This window comes from Vanellus vanellus (assembly GCF_965231255.1).
Source record: "Vanellus vanellus genome assembly, contig: HAP1_SCAFFOLD_36, whole genome shotgun sequence".
In the NCBI taxonomy this organism is placed as follows: domain Eukaryota; kingdom Metazoa; phylum Chordata; class Aves; order Charadriiformes; family Charadriidae; genus Vanellus; species Vanellus vanellus.
The window spans coordinates 1,298,882-1,326,285 of NW_028127470.1; the positions used below are offsets into that span (position 1 = coordinate 1,298,882).

At 45.0% G+C, this 27,404-nt stretch overlaps 1 protein-coding gene across 1 annotated transcript in view; it reads left to right on the plus strand.

Annotated features, from left to right (window-relative positions):
* LOC309685242 (protein ELYS-like) overlaps positions 1 to 8,476 on the plus strand; it is a gene marked incomplete at its 3' end in the record, with an annotated part of 238,044 nt that extends 229,568 nt beyond the window's left edge. The window contains exon 12 of the mRNA XM_082501046.1: positions 8,423 to 8,476. Within this exon, the coding sequence (XP_082357172.1) occupies positions 8,423 to 8,476 (54 nt within the window). The remainder of the gene's footprint in view (positions 1 to 8,422) is intronic.
* Positions 8,477 to 27,404: the final 18,928 nt, after the last annotated feature.

Sequence of the window (27,404 nt, forward strand, 5' to 3'; positions counted from 1 at the left end):
TAAGGGAAGGGGAGAAAGATCTCTCTCTCTTTCAGCATCATCTCAGCCGTTCCGAGAGCGACAGTCTTTTTAAGTTTGACTTTAAAGCAGTTGTGATCGAGACCTCTTGGCTGTGAAGAAGTCTATCCAACAAGTTTTAGTCCATGCAACATATTAAAGCTTTCAAAATGTATGGTTAGCATTTGCCCTTGGAGCTTTTAGTGCCAAAATGTCCTCTTATGTATTTTAGTGGCTAAATGTGGCCAGTTACCGTGTTTTGGGAAGCGGTGTTTTTCTTGTCAGCAAGAGCGTGCTATTAAGAAAACGTCGGTCTAGAACTAATGAAATGATTATGAGGATTATAAAGCATCTTTGTAATCTAATTTCCTCATTGATACCCTTTTCAGCGAAGGTGATGCGCTGAGTTTACATCTGTTGCAGTTAACATTTGGTGACAGAAAGTGCTTGGCATCAGGACAAGTCATGTATGAGGTAAGATGTGCACGCGTGTGAAAAGAAGAGTTATTTTCTGTGGGTGAGCATCAGCTGAGTTCGCAGGGCTAATATTGACCATCAAAATTCAGAGCTGACTGGAAAAAAAGTAGTCTTTTGCTGAGTCTTCTTGGGCCTGGCCTTTGTGCATGCTTTTTGAAAACAAGGCGTACAATTTTGTGCTGCAGTCGTGTGTTGCAACTAGATTCTTCTGCAAAGAGCCCCTATCAATTCAATTCCTGAAGAGGAAGCAGCTTTTACAAATAAAATTATTCTTAAACAGCAAATTGAGGGCATGTAGGAAGAAAAGACAGGGCCTCGAATAGCTTTGTTTAACCAACCTGCAGACTTGAATAAGCTTCCCTCTGTCTCCCTTTCTCCAAAGACGGTCATCTATACCTGTTTCTTCTTTGCTGATCTTTGGGTTTAGTTTCTTGGTTTCCTTTTGAGCTCTGTCAGCTGTACTTCACATGAAATGTACCTACAGCGTCTCGTACGTGTTGATGATCCTGAAACCTTGTAGCTGTAAAGATAACTTGTTCTTCTCTTTGGCTGGGTTACCTATTGAATCCACTCTCAGAGCCAGCAAAATATGTAAATACAGTAAACAGTGGGATGACTCGTTCAGAAGAGAATACAGCAATGTACAAGCTGGCTCCAAAGGTGGTGCGTTTAAAATGCAGGTGAGGTATCATTATATCTCTGGTATGTAACAGATATAGGGCGCATCTGTGTAATGTAGAATTCTATTCAGTAGTATGCTCGGAAGTCTTCCAAAACCTTTTTGAGGGGAAAGTAATCTTAATTCAGAGCAAGCCTTTCCTCCTATTTTGATCCTTTGTCTTGCATATTCTCAACAGGACAAACCCCAAAAGGTGCATTAGGCCAGGATCTGTACTCTACCGTGGGCACTTTTAGTCCCAGAACACTTCCTTGGAATCACAGCTTGGTCGGTACCACATGACTGTCTGCCTACACGGCTGTCTGAGACAAGTTTCTTTCCATCCTCACTGGCAGAAAAGCGTCTACTTCCATATCGGAGTGTGACCAGTGCATCTCATTTGAAAACTCTCTTCCTGTTTTACTGGTCGATAAAGTCCCTCCTTCATCACTTCCATACAATGGAGTTCCTTAAGTGGGATTTGCTTGCCCCAGTGTGGGAAGTTTCAAATAGACTGCTTTGCTTCAGAAGTTGTCTTAGGCAGGAATTGTTTTGGTATTATTTTGCCCTTTCCCTCTGCGCCCTCTTTGTGGAGGACTGGCTCTTCACATATGAACGAAAGTCTAAATTTCTAGCTCTTAAAATTAGTCTCTGACAGGTTTCTGGAGTTTTAGTACTTTACCTGATGAAACTGTCTTTTGGAGTGGTGGATGTCTCGTTCAGGACAACATCTTTTATTAAAATTGGGTGTAGTGATCATTCATTCTGTACCAAAAATGAGGCTCTTTGCCTATGCTTCACATCAGTTTTTCAAAGAGATGGTTTTCATTTTCCTCATCTCCTCTGCACGTCTGTTATTTTTTTTAGGAATGAAAACCATAATTTTTTGTAATTATTACTGGTTTTAGACAGCCTTGATATTTATTTGAAACATTTCCTGGAACTATGAAGAGAAAGCTTGCCTCTTCTCAGGTGAATTAGATGTATGTTATGAGATCATATGGGAATGTGTTGTTTCATGCTAATTTAGGAAAGTTTTAGGAAACTTGGGTAGAACGTGGTGTGATCCGTTTCTGGGTTGGCTTTTGTTTGGTGGTGGTGGATTTTTGTTGTTTTTTTGTTTGGTGTCCACAGTACGCCCAGTCTTGCACCGTACAGCAGACAGTTTGAAGCAATGCTGTGTTTGGAAAGACGGTTCATTTTAGTTAATGCTTACTTAGCAACTGGTGGCATCAGGGGTTGAACACAATCCTGCCGGGGTTTCAGTGTATCTCAAAGCAGTTTGCTTACTCTGTAGTGCTTTGTGATCCTAAATGCCTTGGCCACGTGCATCCCATGTCCTCTCTGTTTTCCCCTTTTGCTGTTGGCTGTGCTCGGTGAAGGACCTGAGGGCCATTCACCCATTTCACCCGATTCACCCATTAATCAGTCTCTGACAAGATGAGAAGAGGAGGTGGCAGGAGCTTATGTGGTTTGAAAGAAGATTGTTCATCAGTAAGAAGTTCTCGTAGTTCCCAGCGAGGGATGTGCGTTCACTCTGGCGATGTGCCTCTAGATCATACCTCTCGACAGAGCTTTAACTGCTGCGATGGCGTGACTTCTCTGACTTCATCAGTTCTGTGACCAAGACACGGAGGAAAGAGCTTTGTGTGCATGCGTGCTGCGTTATTTCAGATATCTCTTTGTAGATATATATTTAGGTTTATAAAGAAACCTTGACATTGCAAGGAAGTCTGCAAAACACATTTAGATCTGAATGATGTTAGGGAAATGCTAGAGTTTGAAAACGTGCCTGGTCTGTACCGCCAAACTTAGCTGTTGGGGTTTGACACTGAATTCTCTTGCATGTCATTTGTAGTTTCTATTTATTGTCACAAATAAGCTCATGGGAAATATACACGGTAAAATATGCTTATTATATGAGATATAGAGTGTCTTTCATATTTAGCTATAATGTATGTTTTTATCTCAAAATGACCCTTTGTCTCTTCTGTTGTTTCCCCAGGGTTTGAAAAACTGTGACGAGAGGTACACTTTAGATCTCACGGGAGGAGTCTTTCCCTTGAGAGGGCAGATCAGCAGTATTAAACTACTCAGCTGTCAGACCGTAGAAAAATTTCTCAGCCCTGTTGACAGAGAGGATAGCATTATTGAAGGTTTGTTCTGATGCCTGTGTTTGATTATTTTAAAATACGTGGGTTTGGAATGTAAGCAATGGATGCTGTTCTGGCCACAGGGTCTGAAAGCCTTAAATATCTGTACAGACTGGATTGTTGGGATTATTGAAAAAGACAAACCGTGTGCTTAAGTTATGTGAGACTTCTCTTTAAGGTAAAAACTAGGTGAGTTTTCACGCTTGCTGACATGCTCTAGCGATGTATGGTGGGGTCATCTGTATACTGCTGCTCAGGCATTTTATTCCTTCAGCTGTCACCTTTGAACAATAAGATCATTCTCTCCACTGCTTTGGAATGTTATCTGAATCTCTTTTTGCCCTGTTCAAACCTGTTTGCGTGTCTACTTCCAGATGGTAGTCCCTCACAGGTGGTGTTCCCCAGGGCTCAGTACTGGGGCCTGATGTCTTTAATACCTACCTTTATTAATGATCTGGACAGAGGAATGGAGCGCACCCTCAAGAATTTTTCAGAGGACACCAAGCTGAGTGGGAGCCTTGATCCGCTTGAGGGTAGGAAGGCTCCACAGAGGGATGTGGACAGGCTGGCTGGCTGGACTGAGGCCAATGGTCTGAGGTCCAACAAAGGCCAAGTGCCAGATCCTACGCTTGTGTGCCCAGGTGGCCAAGAAGAGCAATAGCATCCTGGCATGTCTTAGAAATAGTGTGAGCGGCAGGAGTCGGGAAGGGATTGTCCTGCTGTACTCGGCACTGGTGAGGCCACAGCTTGAAGACCGTGTTCAGTTTTGGGCCCCTCCCTGGAAGAAAGACCTTGAGGTGCTGGAGCATGTCCAAAGAAGGGCAATGAAGCTGGTGAGAGGTGTAGAGCACAAGTCTTGCGATGAGCGGCTGAGGGAACCGGGGTTGTTTAGCCTGCAGAAAAGAAGGCTGAGGGGAGAGCTTCTTGCTCTCTTCAGCTACCTGAAAGGAGGCTGTAGTGAGGTGGGGGTCAGTCTCTTGTCCCAAGTAACAGGATGAGAGGAAATGAGCTCAAGTTGTGCCAGGTCTGGTTTAGAATGAGTATTAGAAACAAATTCTTCACGGGAAAGGTTGTAAAGCGTTGGAACAGGCTGCCCAGGGAAATGGTTGAGTCACCATCCCTGGAGGTACGTAAGAGACCTGTCGCTGTTAGGTTAATGGTTGGACTCAACGATCTTAAGGGGCTTTGATCTTAAGGGTCTTCATCTGAAATGCCTTTGGATTAAGAGAACTGGTGTTGTGTGTGTAAGTGTGGAGGTGTGAATGTTGTGAATAGTTTATGTTAAAATCTCTATTCCAATTTCTGGTTTGTCAGGGTTTCTTTGTTTATTTGGTGTGAGAATTGTGGTCTTTCGTTCGGAATATGCATGGAAAGGAGCTATTCTTAAAACTCGTCATTGAGTCAAAGCTGGAAATGAATAATGCCAGCTGTGTGAGACAAGCATATACGACAATTATTTGTATGCTTTCTAAAAGTCGCAATGTATGTGTTCCTAGCATGCTTTTTTTGCTAAACTGTTCATCTAGCTAAACGTCTTGATCAGCTCTTCATGTACGGAGAACTTAATTAGCTAATAATTGTGTATTTGACTTTGCTTAGAACGGATGCAATTTGAACAAGCAAAAGGGGCAGTATGACTGAAACCTGTCGCAGAGATGTTTGCTGCTCTGTAATTTTTTTCACTACTCTTAGTAAGTGTTGTGTTTCATGAGTGATAGAACAAAATTAAGCCAAAATCGAAAGTGGTGTTTTAAAAATATCGGATCTACCCTATTTTCTGCAAATAAAACAATGTCTTCTCTTTTACAGCAATATATCCTGACGTCAGTGTAGCAGTCTTCAGTTGGCAAGTGCAAACATACGGTCAAGGCAAACCATCTACTTATTTGGGCGTATTTGACATTAACAGCTGGTATCATGCTCAAATGCCAGACTCGCTAAGGTAGATTTTTATTAAGTTGCTTTCAATATCCCTGCAAATAATTCATTTGAATGTCGGCGTTTAGCTGACGCCCTTGTTTTCTTTAAGGCCAGAAGAGTTCCTTCATGATTGCCCCTATTTTGCTTTGTGGTCACTGGAGACTGTGACAAGCATGACTTCTCCCGAGCTCCTTTTGGATATTCTGGTACATGAGCGCAGTCTACGTCGGGAAGTTCCTCCTTTTTATCCACCACCGGAGCAGTTTTTTAATCCGAGTGCCTGTACTTTTGGTAGGTATTTCAGTGCTTTTAAGAGCGATAAGCTTAAAATGAGATGCTATTTCTCGGTTCTCTTGTTCATTGTCTGTCACACAAAAACCAAACCCAACCCCCCACACCCCCAACCCAACTCTGATGACGTTGTACTAACAAGGTATTTCCTCTTGTGAAATATATCTGGCAGTCTGCGGAGTTTTGCTGCTTTTGTGACGTAGCCTGTGAAGTGGTGCTGGTTATAGAAGGAAATGACTTGGAACTGAAGCTCAAAGTACTCAGTTCTATCTTTCCAGATACTGCTATGTAAACAATGTAAACTGGTCATAACATAACTGAGAGAGTCTGGAAGGTTGTCAAACGTTTGTTGTTTCTGCAGATGGCACCTGCTTGCTGAACTCCGGAGTTGTTCACATGACTTGCACCAGCTTCCAGAAGGAGGTGACCTTTTATTCTGTCTCTGTTGAGAATGTCACGAGGTGGACATTTTCTAAGCTTTCTGTTGCACTGCTTTCAGTGTCTGAGACCATTTAATGCTCCTCCTGCCCATCCACACGCGTAATTGCAATTGTAGCCTGTCACCAGATTTATGCAAATGCTCATGCTTTAGGTCCGCTCTTGGGACTGTAAAACCACCACGGTCTCCTGTGGAAGCATGATCAGGGATTGGATGTCTAGAAAGGAATGCAATGTTGCTCTAGGAGCAAGAACAGAAATGTTGTGGAAGTCGGGGAAAGCTGTCACTTCTTTACGAGCCATCGGTCAAACTGCCTGCATAGTCTTGAGTTAGAGTTTTTATCCCCGATTAACTTGAAAAAAGGGAGCCAGAATGGAGAAAATGAGAAATTACTTAACTGTTGGAGAAGAACGGAAACTTTTTTTCTCCCAAACTTGGCCCAATTGCAACTTCCGAGCCACTGCCCAGATTGTGACAAATAATGTTGACTTAAGTTTCAGCTCGCTAAATATTTCCAACATGGATCAGCTTCTGCACAAACAAGCATCGAAAGGATCTTCCAAAGCGTGGTTTACAGTTGTGTGTTAGTTTAGCTGCTATAGAATGCATTTTGTGTCAGTGGTCAGGGAAAAAGCAAGGCGTGTGTATCGAGAGAGAAGCTAGAAAATACTTAATCATTGCAAGGGCTGCTCTTTTCTTTCACGGGATTTTTAAAATAAACTGTAACTGTTAGTTTGGCTGCCGTCTTTAAGACTCGGCATAGTAACGCTTACTCAGATGGCTAAGCCAAAGCACATTCCTGATGCAGGCTTTCTGACAGTTTAAGGGGACGTTTCTATAATTTCTCTTAGCGGTTACCCAGGCCCTTAGTGACCGACTAACAATGCGGCCTTTATCAGTAGTTTTGGATTGATGTTTCAGACCCTGAATTTTTTGAAGAAATCTGTCCCTTCAATGACTGAAGCCATTGGTGAGAGCTACCACAGGTGTCTGGTAGCTGGCTTGCTGTCTCCAAGACTCGTCGATGTCCAGCCATCCAGTTTGAGCCAGGTGAGCGCATATGAGGGAATCAAGGGGGAGATACAGCCCTCTGGTTTGGCGGGGCTGGAGAGGCTACAAGACATGATAACGTGGTTTTCGTATTATTTGCCAGTTGCCCTGAAATACGAGTGTTGGCTGGAGTTAGCAGAAGAAATAGTATGCTTAGCCGCAAACTACGGAGTTTGACTGGGAACAGCCCTAAGAGATTTGTCTTTAGAGACCCGTCTCTTAATTCTGGGCCACAGACATGCACAAGGAAGCGTGCGCTCAGTGCTGGTCACGCGCAACATCAAGCCTCTTTCCCTCAGAGCAACCTTCATCCCCATCAGTTTCTCGAAGCATGAAGTTTAGTGCAGTAGCTGACGATGGGGGTGTCTCGCTGGGATGCGAGCTGTTGCAAACGTCAGCTTGCTGCACTACACACGACCGTTTGCTTCCAAGGAAGAGAGCTGTGGTAAAGGATTACTGGTGTCAGGTGAAAGCAGATCTTCACCTCTGCGGCCTTTGCCTCGTGCTACAGTAGCCCAACGTACTCCTCTTAGACTGCCCTCTTGTTGCTGCAACACCGTCATCACCTTTATCTCATGACGCTCACTGCCTTCTGTCTCCTTTATCCCGCCATAGTGACTTCACCCCCTCTGTCACAGGTTTTCCTTTGGCACCGACCGTTCTCTCTCATCTGAAGAGTTTCATGAGAGATGGAGTCTTTGTGATGAACAGCCCGTCTGTTTTTTAATAGCCTTTGCTGAATTGTGACTGTGCCGTTCGGAGACTTGTTATGCATTTGAGCAGGGATTCCTTTGGAATGTTAGTGAGACAAATTGCAGCAGTAGGGTCGAGAAGCTTGGTTTGCAGTTTTGTTTGCCGCTGTGAATAGCATTTGGTGTGTTTCCTTGCCTGCAACCAGTTTTCAGAAAAAGATGGAAATATCACATGTGTGTTCCACTGTGTAGAAATCCCTTGGAATGTAACGATTTTGCCTAGAAGGGAAAGATACTTTTAAATGTCTTTAAAAAAAAACCAACTAAACAAAACCCCCAAAAGAGCAAAGTAAAAGTTTGTGGAGGAACCTTTCACCCTTCCTGCACTCCTGATGGCAACCTTACACGCACGGAATGCGTAATGGGTAGTGGCAGAGGATGTTACAGAAAAGAGCTAATTGGAAGTCAGTGCATGAAGCCTGTACTGCAGAGGCATGGATCTAAAGATCAGAATTAGCCTTCAGTAAGTTGAAATGTCAGAGGAAAAGTTACTGTGCTCCTCAGACCAAGGAGCAGTCCAGCCTGTGGCTCAAATTAAGACAAAGAGTGTGGAATGACTCGCATGTCTCCGAATTGACTTTGTGATGTCTGACTGAGTATACAGCTAGAAACAAACATTCACCGTTGATGGTTCAGGTGCTGAAAGTAAGTAAGATTCTCATTTTATTCTGTCTGTTATGTTTAGGAGGAGCAGGTGGAAGCAGTATTGTCAGCTGCTGTCCAGACAGGTTCTGCAGAACTTCTGAGAGGATGCATTAAACGTTGGACATCTGAAGGTAATACTTCTTGCCTTCTTTTAAGGTGACGTATTTTTTGAGTTTGAAATTTTTGATTCATTTCTTTTTTGTTCTCTTTTTTTCTAAAGTTGCCAGAAGTTCTGCAGTAGCCCAATCTGGCAAGATCCTTCCTCGAATTGAAAGGAAGTGGGCTGTTGAGAGAGCCAAGCCTTACCGTTTGCCTTCATTGGTATTAAGAGAAGGTAACTTTTAGGAGAGGGAATATAGTGGACAACTCACTGTCACTTTGATTACACAAGGCTGATATGTTTCCCTTCTTGCTTTACAGACTCAAGACCAAAGCCATTATCAACAATAACGAAACAAGCTCATGTGGGAAATGTGTGTAAAAGAGAAAATTTCCTCAGTCACGTATTGGCCAATATCAGAAAATTCTGGGAAGGAAATGAGCAGAAACCCAGTTTCTCCCAACGCGATGGGTAAGCAGCCTTTTGTCACAGTCTTGAGCTACATGTGTGGAGAGAGAGAGAAAAATCCATTTGCATTATGTGAGTGTTTTGGAGGGAAGGTGCACCTGCACAAAACTTTGGCTTTTTTGCACGTACAATATAGAACACTTGAGAAACTGTCCTTCATAAGGAGTATTTAGAGAGAGAGTTCTGCTATGAAAATCTCACTTATGCAAATACATTTAGATATATGAATATATACACACACACATACATAGCACATTGCCATTATGGTGAATGTGTTTACAGAATTTAAGATGGCTGACACAAAAACTTTGATTACCACTAAGGTACCGTTGTACAGATTTTGATAGACTTGCTCGTGGGATCGAAGAGTAATCTTTTACCGCTTCCTGCCCAGTTGCTGCTTCGTTTCTGTCTCTTTTACATCAACTTAAGCAGAATTCTAATGAGCAGGAAAGAGGCTTGCGGTTGTCCGATGATTTTCCTACGGGTGGCACGGTCAAATAAACTTGAATTCTGGTATGTGTGGACTTCAGGGGAATGGGAGTCAGTTACATTTTCCTTGTAATTCTAGTCCTAGAGCTACAGAACCGCCAGCCACAACATCAACTCCCCGTGATGCAGAGTTGTGCGATGCGTTTGCTGGGACACCAATTACAAAATCTTCACAAAAATGTTCCAGGAATAGTGGATCTAGCATGAATTTTTCCAAAAGGTGTTGCTTCTCGTATGTGGATGGATGGATGTGTGTGTGTAGACTTTCTGTGTTTTCCAAGTGCTTGCATTCTGCTTTGTCTCTGTGAAAGAAAAGGTCAACTTGGGCGCACAAGTGAGGGGAGAATGTGAAGTGGTGCCAGTGTTGCAATGTAGATGATATTTCTTCTGGCGTGAGACTGACCTGACTTGCGCAATTTGCAAGGGATTCCTCTCTCCTCAGTGGCAGTGGTTTGGGAAATTAAGCATGAGATGTACCAAAATACTTGAGAAACTAGAAGATGCCTGTAGCTTGTTCTTGGGCCTGATACATCACCTGAACAGGGAGGGTTCACCTGTATTTCTTGTTCCTGGAATGTTTTTGTTATGTGTCGTGTCAGATTTCTTGACCGCAGCGTGATTTTTTCCCCCCATTTATTTATTACTTTTCATCTTTTAAATTGTGAATCTTCCAGATTGCTGGATTTGGTGGGCCGTCCCGTTCCTTCATGTTCTCCCGTGCGGGCTTGTAGCTGGCAGTTCCCATGCAGACCACCTACTTCATCTGTGGCATCCAGCCCCTTTGGATCAAATATGTGTGGTCCCATCTCACACAAGAAATTCGCGGGAGCATCAGAGCTGAATGTACCTGAGACTCCTCCTGTGGTTAAGGTTTGTATTTTAAAAAAGCCAGCAACAACAACCGACCACACCAGACGCCGGTAAACTTGGTGTGAAATGAAACCACCAAAGAATTTAACGGAAACACTGTTGCGTTCACCTTGTGGAATATTTTCAGTGTGCGCGTGAGTATTGCATATACAGTCCTTTTGGAAGCAGTGCGTTAGGACCAGTCTTGAAGAGGGGAAGCTTAGCTCTAACTAAATTGCCGTGTGCCCATTGTCCCATAGCTTTGGGAAATACACTTCTTTATATTGCATGGAAGAAAGTGAGTTAACACTGGCATGTGGTCAGTACTCATTCAGGAAATCGCCTTGAGGAGAAGTGTATGGATTTCCCCAAGAATGTAGGCAGGAAGCAGCTGAAGTTGAAGGAAATATTCCTTTTCCGCAGGAAGAAATAACTGTTTCTAACAATTTTCCTAAAACTGAGGAAATTAATGTAAGTCAGCTATGTTCCCATTTTCGACAAAACAGAAAAACTCTTTGCAAATGGAGGACAGTCCTGTCTTAGTGACAATTGGAAGGCACCCAAAACGGTCTCAGTTTCTTTAGCTGGTGAACGCAAGTTAAAGCCTCATTACATAAGGGCAGTTCTGTTTTTCTCCTATGCGTTTTGTGGACCTCTAACACCGAATAGAACCCGTCAAGACTGGGGCCTTTGAGGGCTGTAGTAGGAAAAACAAAAGTGCCTAAACTATTTTTTAAAATAACCATACATTCGTTTGGTTTGTTAGAACTTAAAAGTTTCTTGTTTGACTTAATAAAAGAAGTCGTTTAATTGTTAAAGACAACACAAAAAGTTGGGGAGTGCAGCTTTTCGATACTGGGGGCCGTTTACCAAATGACAAAATGCTGTGGGAACCAAACTCATTGTCGGAATGATTTAGGTGCTGAGATCGTTTACTCTCTGTTCCTTATTAACATAAACAGAATTCCCCGTAATGAGTTAATTTCAGCATCAAGATATTTCAAGCTACTTAAAAGTCTTTTTTTTTTTTTCTTAAACTACATTTTTTACCATCTGAACTTTGTAAAATATGAATTTTGAAAGGTTGTTCACATGGACTGAAAATTAGAACTAGTGATTCTCCAGTTGTCCCAGGTTCTTCCCCATTGTTCTCACTTCTGCTGGCGCTGATGAGTTCTTCAGAAGACATCCGCCATGAATCGTTAGTAACAGTTAGGAGTGAAATGCAAACTGAAGGGAAGGCGTACCACAAATAGATCGGTCTTAAGTAAGAGAAAGTGCTTTTCAGTGTCCCACATTTGAGATGAAGTTAAATGGGCAGTCACTTATTTAGCTGTCTCGGCTTTGGGATTTAGGATGACACTGTAGAGAAGAGGGTTACAGACTTGGGAATACGTAAATCCCTTATGGTGTAGACGGGAAATTTGTGATGGGAAGAAGGCAGCGGGTACATGAGACGGTCACAAAGCTTCTGCAGTCATTCGTGTGGCAGTACGGGGAAGGTTTTTCTGCTTTCGTTATAACTGTTTTGTCCTGATTTAGATGTAAACACCTGCTTTTGGCTCGTCTGCCTTCACTGAATTGAGGACAAAGTAGTCACTGCTCTCTTGTTTGTAGATTTGTAAGCATGAAAGGAAAGCTTATGGCAGACTAGTATGTCTTGAGTTTAGTTGTGAAGCATGGTGTGTTGCTATCATAGGATGCTTTGGCAACTTTGGACAAGGCAGGAGGCAAGAAAACGAGCCGGTTCTATGGAGACTGCTGCAGAGGGGCTTCTTCCTTCTGCCATCGTTGGCTAGCACGATAACGTAGAGGGCTGGGCAAAGGTGCTTACACAGGGGTTAAATTCTCTTGAGCATCGGAGTCACTGGAAATAAGTCACAGATACTACTTTTGTTCTCACCATAAAAGCCTGAGTATCTCACTCAGGATTGTCAGATCTGAGGATCTAGAAGGAAAGAAGAATTGCTCCGTACAGGGAACTAGAAAGCACGAGGTGGAGGTAGTTAAAATATACGTGTTGTCTCGTGTAATCCAAGTGATTCCTGAAAGCGCAGTGTCGAGATGCCAAATGTGATACCTGGCCAGTTTGGCGCAGTGTTGCGGTCACACCTCTCATGACTGAAACTTCAGACGTTGGGGACATTTTGCCCCGTTAGGTGCAGAGTCGGTCACTCCGTGTGGGTTAGTAGTTGGTCCAGAAGGGACTGCAATGGGATGATTACTGGCAGTTGTGTATGCAGCTTGTATTGTAAAGCCGCTCACTTTGTCCACGAGTGGGGACAAATCGTTACTCGTGAAGAGGAACACCAGAAATGGAGCACTGAATGCTCTCTTCTATCCCTTCAACACATGAACTGTTATCTGTAGCAGAGAGTACCTTGTACGTGTCTTAACTTTTTACACCCAGTGGTGATCTGAAAGGAAAAGCAGCATTTCACTGTCCTCGGTTTCATCTAGCTCGACTTGAAGTTAGTCTGTTTGGTAATGAATATTGCCTTAACAGACCTTTTTTAACTTCAGGGGATTGAAGATAGTGCAGCACTGGGAGCATCTCCGTGTCAAGGAATGGGCCAGATTGACACTGCTCATGAGATAAAAACGGCAGTCACTCCCAGAAGAAGTGCAAGAAAACGGAAAAACCTTAAGGTACAATTTGCTGAAAATACAGTCAGGGATGAAGAGGCGCAGCCTAGTGACCAACCTCTCTTAGCTGGGGAAGCAGACCATCCTGGGCAGCTTCAGGATTTAGACCCGGACTTGTCTTCCCAACCTGTCTTTTTGCCCCCTCTTTTGAGGTCAAGGGAAAAAAATGTGTCTAGCATTTCCCGAATTGTGAAAGAACCAGTAAGCAAACCTCTGGTTGTCTCACGTTCTTGATTTTTGCTCTGTACCGCTTTTTCAAATCATACTTAGCAAGGCCTTGCCTTTTTCCTTGAAAGTATATCGAAAGAGAGCTTGAAATTAATCAGCTAAATGATTTGATTATTTTTTTCCTTCATGGAAACTAGCGACAAAAATCACCGTTGAATCTGTGTAAGTCAAGAATTAGGAAGCGTTGCTTTGCCTTTAACAAAAGGCAGAGTAGCTTTCTTTAAACTTACTTGGTGGGCTACCTCTTAATTGCAGACTTTCAGCTTGTAGGATGGTAGGAGAATTTGAGAGGGAAGGTTTGTTTTTGTGGAGAGAAACTGTCATGCTTTTGGGAATCACTCTGTCATGACTTCTTCATGAAAGAAACATTCATTTGTGTTCTGTAGAAGTGTAAGAACTTGTGCACGAGTAATGTTTTTGTTGCCTTGACACAGGAGCTTCCAACTCAAGAGGAGGAGGATACCAACTCCCGAGAGTCTGTAGGAAAGCCAAAACTCAAGAGAGGGAGAGCTGCAAAATCAAAAATGAAGCAAGCAAGCAAGTATGAAATTCTTTTTGAGCACTTATTTGCATTCCTTTGTCGTGCTAGCGATTCAGCTTTTAGCCACCGAACTGCCTCTTCCTCACTTGGCTCTACAGTTCTGCTCTGACTTTCTGAGCCTGTGCAGCTTGCTGGTCTGCTGGGCACCGTTTTCCCCACTTAGGGGTTTAGTTTTCTAATGGAAACAGAAGAGGGATGGGAGAGAAAAGGGCAAGTGGGCACTACTCTTTGCAACGATGGCGCGCTCTTCTATCCGTCTGTCTGTCTATCTGCCTATCTAAGGTCTTATTCCACCGTATGAAACCACGCTCTTATGGTCTTTAGTTCCCTATAGAATGCAGGAGAAGGTCAGACAACGAGTAAAGAGAACTGCTTGTTTCTGGCCATGTTGTCCGGTTCCCTCTGGAAAACCATTTGAGGACGGTTGCCTCTTAAAACCTGGGAGGTGGGAGGGGCTCTAAAAGCTCCTGCGAATAGTGACTGAGAATGCTTGGGGCAGTCTGGCAAGGAATGACAGCAGAAGGAAGCTTCTTGATGTACCTTTTCTGCCTTGATCCTGTCTACAAAGAAGGCCATAAATAATTCCTTGGCATTGATTTTGTAACTCCACGGGGTTTCTTTTCCTCTACTAAATACTGTTGGTAATAAAAGAATCAATTTGATACTTCTCTGTCTTTGCAGAACCACAAGAAAAGAAGGTCCTTGGTCACCTCCCCCAGTGGAAACAAGATTCACCTCTCCTTTTGGAAGCGCACTAGCTAGAGCGATGGATCGTCTTGCAAGATTATGCCCAGTGTGCATGTCCGCAGCCAACCAAGTAGTTTAATTCCCCTTCAGAACTTCCTCTCGTAGACTGCTCTCAGGGTTGTTAATGCATTATATTTATTTCCTGCCATTTCTTCAGTTCTCATGTAACTGCCCCTAAATAGCTTTGTAGTTGATTTTAGAGGGGGGTGGGAGGGAAGAAGCCACAGGTAGAAGCCAATCCATAGTTTCTCGTGAGTCGTTGCCTTTTAATTCTTATCCATAGTCTTGCTGTTAGAGAACAGGGGTTTTTTGGAGTTAGTTGGTCACCTCCACCAGCGGAAATCAAATTTATCTCTCCGTTTGGAAGTCCAGTGGATGGAACAAAAAGCAAACAGAAAGAAACCGCAGACATGGCAGAGAACACTCTGAAAGAACAAAAAAAGACTGTCTCATTTTCCACAGCCACTTGTGCGCCAGAAGATGCTGTAACCGTTTTTTAAGTTTATAATGAACACCACTGTTTGTAAAGTCATCCAAATGGTGTGGATTAGGAGAAAAGAAAAAAATCGTCTAATTTGGAAGAGATCATTTATAGAAATGGCTGTAAAATTTCATAAACAAAAGGTCTTCGATCAGTAACTCCATATGGACTTTGATTTCCTCTGTCAATGCAGTTTTCTATTTTATATTAAGACTTCATTCATTTATGTAGTATGTAGATACAACTTATTTTAGGAATGTTAAATAAACATGTGTACTTCACCATATGCTTACTGCCTGATAGCTTTTTTAGGGAACAGTGGGTTGAACGGCCTGTATAGGTCAGAAATATTAATGTTGGTTTGCAAGAGTATTTGGAGCCCTCAAAAGTGAGGCCAACAGCTTTTTAAGCTTTTTAAAGTTTGCTTACAAGTCCTGTAACAAGTTGACATTTAAAACATCCAGGTTTAAATTTTCTATGTGATGTTTGACCTTCTGCCACAAATAATTTGGCTCACAATGCAAAATGTTAATTCCTTACATTCACAGTTAAGCTGTACTGTACTGAAGTCAGAACGTAAACAACTGTATTTTAAGCTGTGCAATATTATTTGGTACTTGTCCTAAACTTTGGGAAAGCTGCTCTTCGGTTCCTAAAACTACATCACACCTCAGAGGTTTCCCTATTTTTTACAATTTGTTGTCAGCAAAAAATTGACTGTGTAGAGGGTGTGCTGCTTACAATAGCATATCAAATTTAAAGGGATACTGCCCACAGACTTTGGAATTTGAGTTCAAGAGTTGATTCTGATACAATTGTAGATGATTTACTAATTGCTGGAAAAACTCAAGAAGATGTTAGAACTGAACGCATTAAGTTGCTACATTTTCTAAGTCTCCAGGGACTAAAAGTTTCAAGATCTAAATTACAGTTTACAGAAGAAGTAGTAAAATATCTAGAGCACTGGCTTACAAAGGGGCATTAGAAATTAAATCCTGAAAGAGTAAAGGGAATCTTGTCTCTAACAATACCTACTAATAAAAGGCAAATAAGACAATTAGAATTGTTAGGGTACTGTCAACAATGGATAAAAGATTAGAGCAATAAAGTAAAATATTTATATGAACGAAATTAACTAAAAATGAACTAGTAAAGTAGACCTCTGAGGACAAGAGGCGTTGGGAAGAGATAAAAAGAAAATTAATAGAAGCACCTGTCCTCAACTTACCTGATATCCGTAAACACTTTCAAATTTTCATCAATGTGGATAATAGAACAACATATGTGGATTTGACCCAAGGATGGGCAGGGCAGAGAAAACCTGTAGGATATTATTCTAAAATCTTAGATCCTGTAAGCCAGGGGTGGCCCGCTTGCCTGCAAGTGGTAGTGGCAACCGCATTATTGATAGAGGAGGTCGGAAAAGTCACCTTAGGAGGTGAACTGAAAGTATATACCCCCCATAACATCCAGGGAGTGTTGCAACAACGAGCTGATAAATGCCTTACTGACAGTTGGTTGTCGAAGTATGAGAGAATTCTGATTAACTCCCCTAGATTAGAAATGGAAATGACTTCCATTCAAAATCCGGCCCAATTTTTATACGGAGAGCCCAAAGAAAGACTACTGTCTCCAGTTAATAAATCTACAGACCAAAGTAAGAGAAGATTTAGAAGAAGAAGAAGAAGAATTAGATGGAAGAGAAAAATTCTTTGTGGATGGCTCCTCATGGGTAGTGGAAGGGAAACAAAAATCAGAATATGCCATCGTGGATAGGTACACTTTTCGAATAATACAGCGGCCAAACTGGACTAATCAAGACACTGAACATAAAACTCATATGGTGGATCTGCGCACCAGAGTTGATCAAGAAATTAAAGAATCTGTTCCTCAAAACAGAATATAAATAAAATTAACCTATAACAGAGGAGGTGGGGGATGTCCGGTGGCTGGGTTACATTCATCGGGCGGTGCTGGGTGGCACGGCGGGAGCCTCCCTTGCTGTGCTGCGGGGCCGGGGCTCCCGGAGCGTGTTTCTGCTCCTGCTGCTTCACCTGCTGGAGCATTTCCCTCATCTTGCGCTGTGCAGTCTTGGGGAGGAGAGGGGAAAAGCAAGAGGTGGGGGTCAGGGCACCGCTTCTCCACCCCCCACCGAGCATCTCAACGCTCGCAACTTCTCACTCCAGACAAGCTGTAACTAATTTCAAGTTTGGTTAGGGTTTTGGGTTTTTTTTTTTGTTTGTTTGTTTTTTTAAATTGTGCTTCCTCCATCGCTCCTCAAGAGCACCTGAATTTTTTGGGGGGGCCGCCCTCCCTCTCGAGTGGACAGGAGACAAGGTTATGGAAGATGCACCCAGGTGCGATGTGCGTGGCTTTGCCTTTGCTTTTGTCCTGCGGGACGCCGAAAGGCTTCTCCGCTCTCTGGGGGGGCCCTCCGCTCTCTGGGAGGCCCCTCCGTCTCTGGAGGGCTTCTAGGGGGCCCCCTCCGGCCTCTGTGAGGGCCTCTCCCCGAGGGCAAACAGGCCTCTTCCTCTCCTCCGGGCACTCCTCGGCCTCCCGGCGCCCGGCTCGGGGCTTTCGGAGAAGGGCCAGCGCCTCCCCCAGACACAGGAGGGCGGGGCGAGGCGGGACGGCGCCGGCCCGGCCCCACCGCAGGGCAGGGGCAGAAGCGGGCTGGGCGGCCCTCAACGGCTCCCTCAGGCAGAGCGCAGACGGCAACGCGCCTGCGCATATCCACCGCCCCCTCCCCTCCAGCTCGTAGGGGCCGGAACTCGGCGGCGGCAGCCAATGGGGAGGCGGCGCTGGGCGCGCGGGTCGGCCGCACTTCCGCCGGGGGCCGGCCGGGGCCTGTGTAGCAATGGCTGCTGGTGGCCCTCGTCGCCGTCCTCGCCGCCCCCGGCCCCGCCGCCGCGCAAGAGGCCGCGCTTCCCAGGTCAGCGAGCCGCCCCGCCGCCTCAGGGCCGCCCCCGGGCATCGCCCCGGCACCCACTCCCCCCTCCGCCTCTCTCCCCCCCCCTCCCCCGCCTGGGGCCTGCGGGACCCCCGGGGCCTCCTTGGCGGGAGCCCGCCCGGCGCCTCGGCCGGTTCTCCTCGGGCGGGAGCGGCGTTAGTTGCTCTGTGGGCTCGGGTGCAGGGTGGGGTCTTGCTCTGGGGTTCCCCTGGCTCTGGCTGCCCTCCCCTGGGCTGGGCTCGGCCCCTCTGCCCGCCCAGAGCCCCCCCTCCGGGGCGGTGGGGCTCGTGGTGGGCCCCCGGCAGCTCCGTGCCCCCCCCCGCCCTCTCCCAGCCCGGCATCCCCGTCCTTCCGGCCCTGTGCGGCGGCTGTGGCTCCTGCCGTTGTGGGCTCGCCCCGTGCCGCAGTCAGAGTTGTTCCCCTGTGATGCTGAGATGACTGTGGCTTCCAGATGTTCCCCCCAAATCCGTGGGCAAAGCCACCCCCTCGTTGGCTTTCTGTCTGCACAGCGGGGGCTTGAAAAGGAAAAAAGAGGGGGTGGAGACTTGGAGTGGTGAAGGAGCGGGGAGCAGCTTATTACAACTTCCCAAGAGAGAATTCTTCTTTTCTCGCCATCAAACTGATTCTAAACCTCCAAGTGGCTGGTAAGGTAAAAAAGGACAAAACAATGCTCTCCCAGGTGCTGGGTATTCTGGTAAAGCTGGAGAAAGCGGCATTTCTGTTCACAGACAGTTGCCGTAACCGCAGTCAGGTATTGAAACTGCGTTTCTCTCAGGACGTAGCCTTGAGCCTGGAGAGCAGCTCAGAAGGAGTTAGCTCCTGCTAACAATTGAGCAGGAGGATACAAAGATTTTGCCTTTTGAAGTATCAAATATGCTGAGTAAGAATGCATTTTTATGGGAAGATATTTCCCTCTAATGCCTACCCCCCAATATTTTCTGCCTGACTTTTAATAGCATAGTAATAGCCAATACTCTTGATGTTGTATGAAAGGTGCTTTTAGGGACTTCTTTGTGCTCCTGATACAGAGAGAAGGTAGTCCAGAAGCAATGATATCAGCAGGGTTTCAGGGCATAACAGTTTAAAAGAAATTCCTTTGTGTAAGAAAGACCAAAGAATTCTTCAAAGAATCCTTGGAGTCTGTCATGACATTTTGGGGGGGCAAATAGAAGAAAAAAAAAAAAAACAAAAACAAATAGAGGAAAACCCACCTAGGAGCAACCTTTGTGCTCCATTCCCAAAGGAAAAATTTTTACTAGATGTTATCATTGTTATCAACTGATATAATACTTGGACTTATGCTTAGTAAGAAAGGGTGCAGCAAAGAATTATTTCAAGAACTCATTGACGAGCACTGATTTAGCAGTAAGTGATTGAAGTGGGTGTATGCAGTTGTTGCTTTCCCACCTTTTATTTCCTGTCCTACTTAGACTTTTCTTTGCAACTCGGTGTAGTGATTTATGAACTTAGATGGCGTAATCATCTCTGGTGTGCTGCTTTCCCCGAGGAAAGAGGAAAACTTTACATATGAACTTAAGTTTTTGGCGATAGGAACAAATGTAAAATGTTAGGGAGCATTAACCGAACGAGAAAAAGAGGCCTAATGTGCTCCAGTGGGATAATTAGCTTTCTGAGAGCGGTCGTTGGCTGGGAGAGGTTGGGGGGTATTGAGGAGGGGTGCAGTTAGGTGTGTGTGTGCCTGAGATGATCCCAGGGGCGCTTGGAGGGGGAAACCTTTGGGATAGGAAAAGTAACTTTGGAAGTTTGGGCCCTGTGAAGGGAAGTCAGCCTCTTGGGAGCTTCCCTAGGGTTGCAAAACGCTGTTGTGTGTGTTCTTTCCTCAGCGTTTGGATACCTGTGGACGATGGTGACGAGAGTCCGCCGAAAAAGAAAACATCAGGTATTGCACATTACAGAAGTATTGAATATGCCTGATTTTTCTGAGGTTTTGTGTCCCTTCGAAAAGTCTGACTTTTGTGCTCTGGCATTGTTCCTGAAACAGTGGCTTTTCAAGCTGTTCTTTCCTTGTGGCTATCTATCCCTATAGCCAATGGCTTGAGGGTGTATGGTGGGGCTTAGCCCTCTGTATGACGTTATCTGCGGTGACTGTGGCAGGACACAATACTTTTACTGCCAGCAGGAGATAGCCCAGGTCTCTGGCGGTGAGCCCGCGCGTGTCAGCAGAAAGAGTATTTTAAATCAAAGCTGTGTGCTCCCTCCTGGCTGTATTCGCAATGTAACTCTGTTGGTTTTCTATCATGTTCTTATATGGCCTGTCTTTGGTTTTTAGATTATTCCATCTCTGAACAGAAAGAGAAAGTTTCTGCTGTGCTGCAGTTGCTGACCAAGGCAACCAAACGCCCGGCGGCCTCCGTCAGCAAAGATGCTCCATTCACAGAGTCTGCGGAAGAGGTTAGCAAGGGGTTTGAAATATTAGGGTCTGTGCAAGGTGCGAGAGCAAGCAGCTCTCCCTAATGCATCTTGAGGTTGAGCCTGCTCTGAGCCTGTACAGCTGTAGGTGGTTCTTTTCCATTTCTAGCAGGCAGCTCTAATGTGGGCTGGGTTTGCCTTACTTAAGTCTGCGTTATTCTCTTTCTCGAGTTTGTGGTTAAGGAATCAAAATACACTACCTGGCAAGAAAAACTGCATAATTCCTGTGGATAAACCTCTTTCTGCTCATTAGCCACCAGCCCAGGAGAGGATTCCTGTAAGACTTTGGCTCTGTAAAAATGAGCCACCGACTGCTTGACTCCCTAGTTTGGTTCAAAGGTGTAGTGCTATTTTTCTTATTGCCCCATGGGATAAGAGGGCTAAGAGACTGTCGGGCTCTAATTCTTCATTCCTGAGAGCGTCATTAACTCTGATTTGTACAAAATATATTTTTCAAGGGCTGAACTATCACACTTTGGAATGTTTAGGAGCTGACTGAGTGATTACTGAGTGACAAGCTTGTATTCTTTTAATCGCTTCACGTATGAGAGCCTGTATTAAAAAATTAAAGCATACCTGTTAAAGGTCCTGCAAAGATTTGCATTCTTCTGCAATGTGAACCAGCGTGTCATGGTCCCCAAGTCATAGCAGAGCTGACTAAGTCTCAGGAAGTGTGTTTGCTTGGATTCACATTCAAGTTATACTCACGTTGGTACTTTTTTTTGTTTTCTTTTAAGCCTCGGTCCACTTCTTTTGAGCCTTCAACTAAAAGACCACGATTTTCGTCGCTCGATGTATCAATGCTGCAAATTGGTAAGGCTGACATCAAGTTATACGACTTGTTTCATTTTCACCCTACCTTGTGTACTGTCCAAGCCTACCCCTAGGGTTCTGTACGGATTATTGCAGGCACAGGACGAGGCAGCATCTGGGAAGACTTGAGCGTGACCTCTGTTTCTTACCTGCATCCTTGCATTGCTTCTGGAGTGGGGCCGGGCGTTTATCTTGTCATCTCAGTGCCAGAGCTGCCTTGGATGCAGTCCTTCCGTTCTGATCCGTCCACTGTTAGCTTGCCAGAAGTAGATTGTTTTCAATGCTCCTTTTAGGTAGTAGATCCCAAGAAGCCTTTTGTATTTCAGGTTTTTGACTGGCAATACCTTGTGCGCACAACTTGCTGTAGCTGCCAGTGTGAAAACCCGAAAATGTCCTCAAGTGACATAACACAAATAATATGATGATGTGAGAGAGAAAATGAGAATTTATCTTTGGTGAAGCTCGTTACTGTAAACTCATGAACCTCTTCAGTTTCCTTTGAGAGTTACTGATACCTTATGCTCTTCTCTCGTAGCTCAAATGCCGTGTGGAACCCATGCTCACCTGACGAAGGAAACACTATCCCGTCCTCACAAGAGAATTCCACGTCTGAGGTAAAAATCTTTCCGTTTTCTTTGACTTCTTCTCCGAAAGGTTTACTGCCTATGGTAAGGGAGGTCTCCAGCTGCTTCCTCCCCGAAGAACCAATTTTAAACTTATTCTTTAAACCCAGCTACTTAATTGGTGCAGGAGACTAGCTAGAGATTAAAGGTCTGCGGTAAGAGGAAGTGTTGAACTTGAGAGGAGGCTGAGGACACAATCAACAGTGTATCTTCAAGGCAGTTGTTGTGATTTTCACTTTTACTTCTCTGTACTTCCCCATTAGCCAGTTGAAGACAGCAGGTCTTCATCTGAAAGTCATGAACATCTCGTGTCTGTCTCCATCGTCATCAGTGTACGTGCTTGACAAAGTAGTTGGTGGTGGAGGTGCATATTGGAATGTTCTCTTGAGACCATTTCTTTTGCCGTTGATGTTTTCAGCACAAGCCGGAAGGGCAAACAGAGCATCAAAGCTGCTCCAGACAGCTTCTTACCACTGAGGCCGCCCACTAAGGAGCGCGCTGCGCCAGAATCCGCCACTTCAGATGAAAATCCATACCATGAAAATGATACAGAAAACATTTTCTCATGTAATTTTGGGTGCACTGAGTTTAAGTGCACCGCATTTGAGAGCAGGTCAAGACTCTGCTTTCGGCGTCTAATCTCCCAGTCGTTGCTTATTGTGGTTTCGCTCATATTTTGGAGCAGATCTGGAGCATGAGAAAGAGATTCCTTTCAGAGGAAGCTAAACTAGAGAAGGTTCCTGGGGAACGGGTCTAATGCACTCCAACTGCTACAGAGCATATAGTCCCTGAGGTCAGAGCAGGGCGGGTCTGAAGTAAAATGTCCCAGCAGTATGGATGTTGTGGACATTGCCATTCTCACTGTCAGCATGATCTTTAACAAATAGATTGAGCAGAATTGGTCAAGGCTGGTTGAAATGAACTCTGTCTTGTCCCACAGAGTAAAGTGGCCTCCTCAGGTTGATGCAGATATTTGTCGGATGTGCAAAGAATATTTTTTTCTTTCTAAAGAAAAACCCTAAAAGCCACCGTGAATTGGTACGCACTGATAACAAATGCCCCACATATAAAAATTGTGATTCTCCTCTGTTGTTTTTTTCCTGCCCCAAAGCGTTCAAGCCTCCTCCAAGGAACCAGTGATGACTGTGAGTCACGTAGAAGAACCAAAACACAGAGGAGATGTCTGTCCACGTCCAACACTAAGGACCGGTGAGTATCCCCATGGTTCCAATCCGTTCCACTTTGTAGGTAGACTTCAAATCGGAACAGGGCATTTCCTATACACTGGCAGATGATGTTCAAAGTGCTTGCCAGAATTCAAACCTCCTGACCATACAGTCATCATTAAAAGTTTTGGGGTTTTTTATTTATCACCCAGAAATTGAGAGCTGTGTCTTTCTGATGGTGATTGAAAGTCAACTTCTTGTTTTCTTACTACTGCTTCTCTGTGCAGGTGTTGAATGTATAGATGTTTGCTGCCCGCAGTGGTCGCAGAGAGGTGATACGATCAGGTAGAGTCTCTTTTAATGATGGTTCTTGTTTCTTTTGGCTCTGCGTGAGTGTGTCTCTCAGCCGCTGGTAGAGTCCCGAAGATGACAAATGGTATTTGATCGTCTCAGTGCTGTGAAAGAGGAGTAGCTAGCTTGCGGCTCCGGAATTGCTCGCAAGCCAGGTGCATCTCCAACACAGCTGCCATGCGAGAGCCGTGCTGCGTGACAAAGAGGGTTGTGCTGGTGTGGTGTTTGCTGTGGGAAGAAAGCCAGTAAGGGTGCGAGTGGTGGCCGTACCAAGTTGTCCTTGGATTTGCAGAATCCGTTTTGGTTTGTGAGTCGTTCTGCCGAGCCATCAACGAGCTGACATTTCATTTCTTTCGCTTGGAAACTCGCATCCTGAGCATAAGGATGGGAGAGCTTGTAAAGCCTGGTGGGACTTGAGGCAGTTTTTGGGACTTAGAGGATGCGTGGGGTTTGACTAGGAGGGGGAAAAAGGCAGCGTGCGGTTGGGTTTGAGAGGCCAGTGGCCTCATTGGTGTTGGCTGTCTGAGCTGGCAGGACTGTGAGTTCTGAGGGCTTTGTGGTGTTGAGGGAAACGGGTTTTGGGGGCAGTAGGTGCAGCTAGAGGGAGAGATTTTGTACGGCAGTAAGATGCACGCATCTTTCTGCAGTGACCTGCCCTTACATGAGAGAGGAGAAAGCGTAGATGGGAGCAGAGAGAGGTTCAGTTGCGGCAGTCCTGTTTTGTAGCTAATTCTGTCCTTGTTCTTCTCCCTGCTTTAAACACTAGCTCTATTTTTAGCTGTGCGGCACTGTTGTGTGCTTAAAGTGTCAGTGGTTCCCCTAAGCTGGAGGGGAGAGATGGAGAGAAAATAACTCATGCGTTCAAGTAAAAGGGACATTTTCTTGCCTTTTTTTTTTCGGATTTAGCTACTAACTGAAACGATTTGACAAAGCTTGTGATATCTCCTCTTACCATGCTGGACTGAAAGCCGTTAAAGCACAATGAGTGTAGAATACTGTGAGAGTCTGGTGTAGGTCTCCCTCCTGAAAAAAAGGGGTCTTTTGGTGACAATGCGAATTTGTGTTTTTGAAGCAGGGACATATATCTGGACAACTTCAATGTCTGTGTATTTGTTTGCTCTTCAGAGTCTGCGTGGTTTGAATGACAATCCTCTCCAAATGGGGATAGTCACTCTCTTGACTGGCTTGTAGAAGGCAAGTAAACAGTGTGCTGATCTTAGTTTCCCGAAGCTCACTCTGTTTGGATGCAAGTCTAGTTGCAGATGTTCCTGTTACACCTTGCAGTAGAACACCCAGCGTGCAGTGTTTATCAGCAGTAGATCACAAAGCACTCGATAGAGGAAGTGCTGGTTGCTTCCCTGTTTTCCAAATAATGCGACTGATAAAGAGAAACAAAAGGAGTCTTGTACAAGTAGATGGAAAAAAAAAACAAAAACATAATTCCAAAGCTCCCAGCTCTTCATTCTATCCCAGTCTTGCTGCTAAGAAAGAACAGTGCTGGAAGTTGAGGCGATATTGTCACATGTTGATGTGCGCAACCGGGGCTGTAGTCAGAATAAGCCTTGAAAAAGCCTTTCTTGTCCAGAAGGTGAATTCCTGAGAATTCCATGGGACAGGATGGATACACAGCTCACTTCTTTCTCTCCCTCTCCTGGCAGGTACTGCACACCAGAAGAAAACTCTCAGGAAGAGGAAGGAGCAGTGAAACAAACCATCGCAGGAGTAAGCTTGTGTTACTCACAAGGAAAATAGAGCTATTTGTGATCAGAAACTTCAGCACTCTCCACTTCACATGACTTACTCAACAATATCTGTATTTGCCCAGGTTGTTTTTTTCCCAGGAAAGTGGGAGCATTATTTGATGAGTAGCGCTGTTGCAAAGTGTTTTACGCTGCCGTTAATTTTGTTTCTGGACTATTAGGAGCATGCTACACTATACCGTTTTGATTCTTCCTCTTTCATGTGTTGGGTATAGCCTCAAAATCTTTAGCGCACAGCCTTAGTTGACCTGCAAAGCTGGACTGGGGTGTCTTTAGTCTTATCTTGTTTGCTGGGATGGGAAGTACATCTCTTTGACTTTCACCTCTGGTCAGGATTGAGGTCAAAAATAAAATTTTAATAATGGAAATCAGAAATAGTAATCTCGCTCTCAACTTGATACCTACACGTGGAGGCTTTGCTGGGGTTCTTAACGCTAGCCCAAGCCAAACGAGCTTTCTGCCTCTCTTGCCTCTGAGTGCAGCACTCCATGGGTGCACAGTTGGAATGCAGTCGTCAATAAAAAGTAACTCTGGGGTTTGCTGGTTGGATGTGTATACAAAAACCCTTCCAGTTCCCTATATAAGCAAGATTTTCTGTCCTATCCCTGAGCAAACAAATCTGTGCTTGATTGCTAGCTTAACGTCCGTTTGTCTAACAGAGGCAGCGTGGCACTGAAATCTCAGAAGATGCGTTATTCCGAGGACACCCAACACATGTGCAGTCCAAAAAGTCAGCCAGCCTCAATGTGGAAGGAAAGAAAGTGCCAAGCTTGGGAAAAACAGCGGAACGCTTTCCTCCGCTCAGAGGTACCGTAGCCAACAGTTTGTTACACAAAACAGAAGGTTGCAACAGAGCTGCAGGGAACTCCTCTTATTCTAGGTGGTTCTTGAGGCTTTTTGAAATCTGAAGAACTTGCATTGAACCTGTTAGCGAGTGTCTGCGGCTGTGACTTCACAGTGCGAGGGTCAGCACTAAAGCTGGTTTGAAGGATTTCGTGTGCTCCAGCGCTCCTTCAGTTGTGCTGACCTGAGGGTTTGTGGGCCTTCTGTTACCAGGACAAAAAATGAGTCCAGGTTGAACACCAGTCTCCAGAGCAGTGCTTACTCGACTCATCCAGTTATATTGGATGTGCCTCTTGTCCTACTGTGGTGATAGAACCTGAAAGATCAGCTTGTGCTGGTCCATGGTGCCGACCACCGGGGAGTGGGAGTTCAGTTTCCCCTGCTTGTATGAATTTCGGCTGCTTTTATTCTTCAGAGTTGCAGTCTAATTGAGCTCCCCCCGCCTTTTCCTGCCTGTTGAGGATAGACTTGGAAAGGGCGAGCAAATGCAGAGTTTACAAAGGCTGCGGAGTTGATGCTGGGTACAAGGGAAACCGGGTGTTTTTCTTATTTTGCTCACCCAGATTCAAGCAAGAAGATGCTATTGCAGATCAGAGTATTTTATACTACCAGACATACTGATTTATTTGCATTCCTTAAGCAGACTTAGATGGGAACGTGCAAATTGCGACCAGTTGCGTGTACAACCTGGACTCCCCATTGCCTGACTCCAGTGTAGCTGCCTCAGTTTCCCCCTTTGCCGTTCCCTTTGAAGTCCCCCACCTTCACACTCTTTCAGGCTCCTGACTTAGCTGCCTCAGTACGGAGGATGCCCGCTGGGGTTGGCTTAAACCTGGGTATTGCGAGGGCCGCAGCAGCATGTGGGAAAGGGGTTTGCCAGACTTGTGTTCCATTTTCAGCTGCTTTAGCGTGTTTGCTAAGTTTACGGGTTTTATCCCAACGTCCTTGGTGAAAAGAAATGGCAGCAAGCCTGGGCTCTAAAGTTCAAAGTTGGGATGCTGAAACCAAGCAAGCAAGGCAAAAGCGCTATCGCTCACTGAGCCAAGAAACCGTCGAAGGCAGTTGCTCTGTCAGCTGAGCTGAATTTACAGGCCGTGTTTCAGTGGAAAGCTGCCCCCAGGTCAGCGTGCTCCGTGCTCTGTTTCACAAGTCCTTCCCCATTGAATTGTTCCTTTCAGGCCATGGAGAGAGAGGTCAGTGCCGCATTTGGCAGAGGTGAGCCAGATGAGATCATGAGCAGTGCCTTCAAACTAAAGGTCACTCGTGAGGACATCCGCACGCTCAGGAACCTTTGCTGGCTAAATGATGAGGTAAAACCAGCTGCAGCACAGGGACAGTCTCATTCAGCCTTTATTGAAAAATACCCCTCCGCCGTGTACAGAAGTCTCATCAACGTTCTTTGACGACCTCCGCTGCAGAGCCTAGAAATCTCTGTACAGGTCTTACTTGAGGTATTGAAGGGTCGAGTGTTTCTGGAAGTTCCTTTACTTCTTGTATGACGCAGCTTCCAGGAGTTAGTTCGTGTTATTGGCGT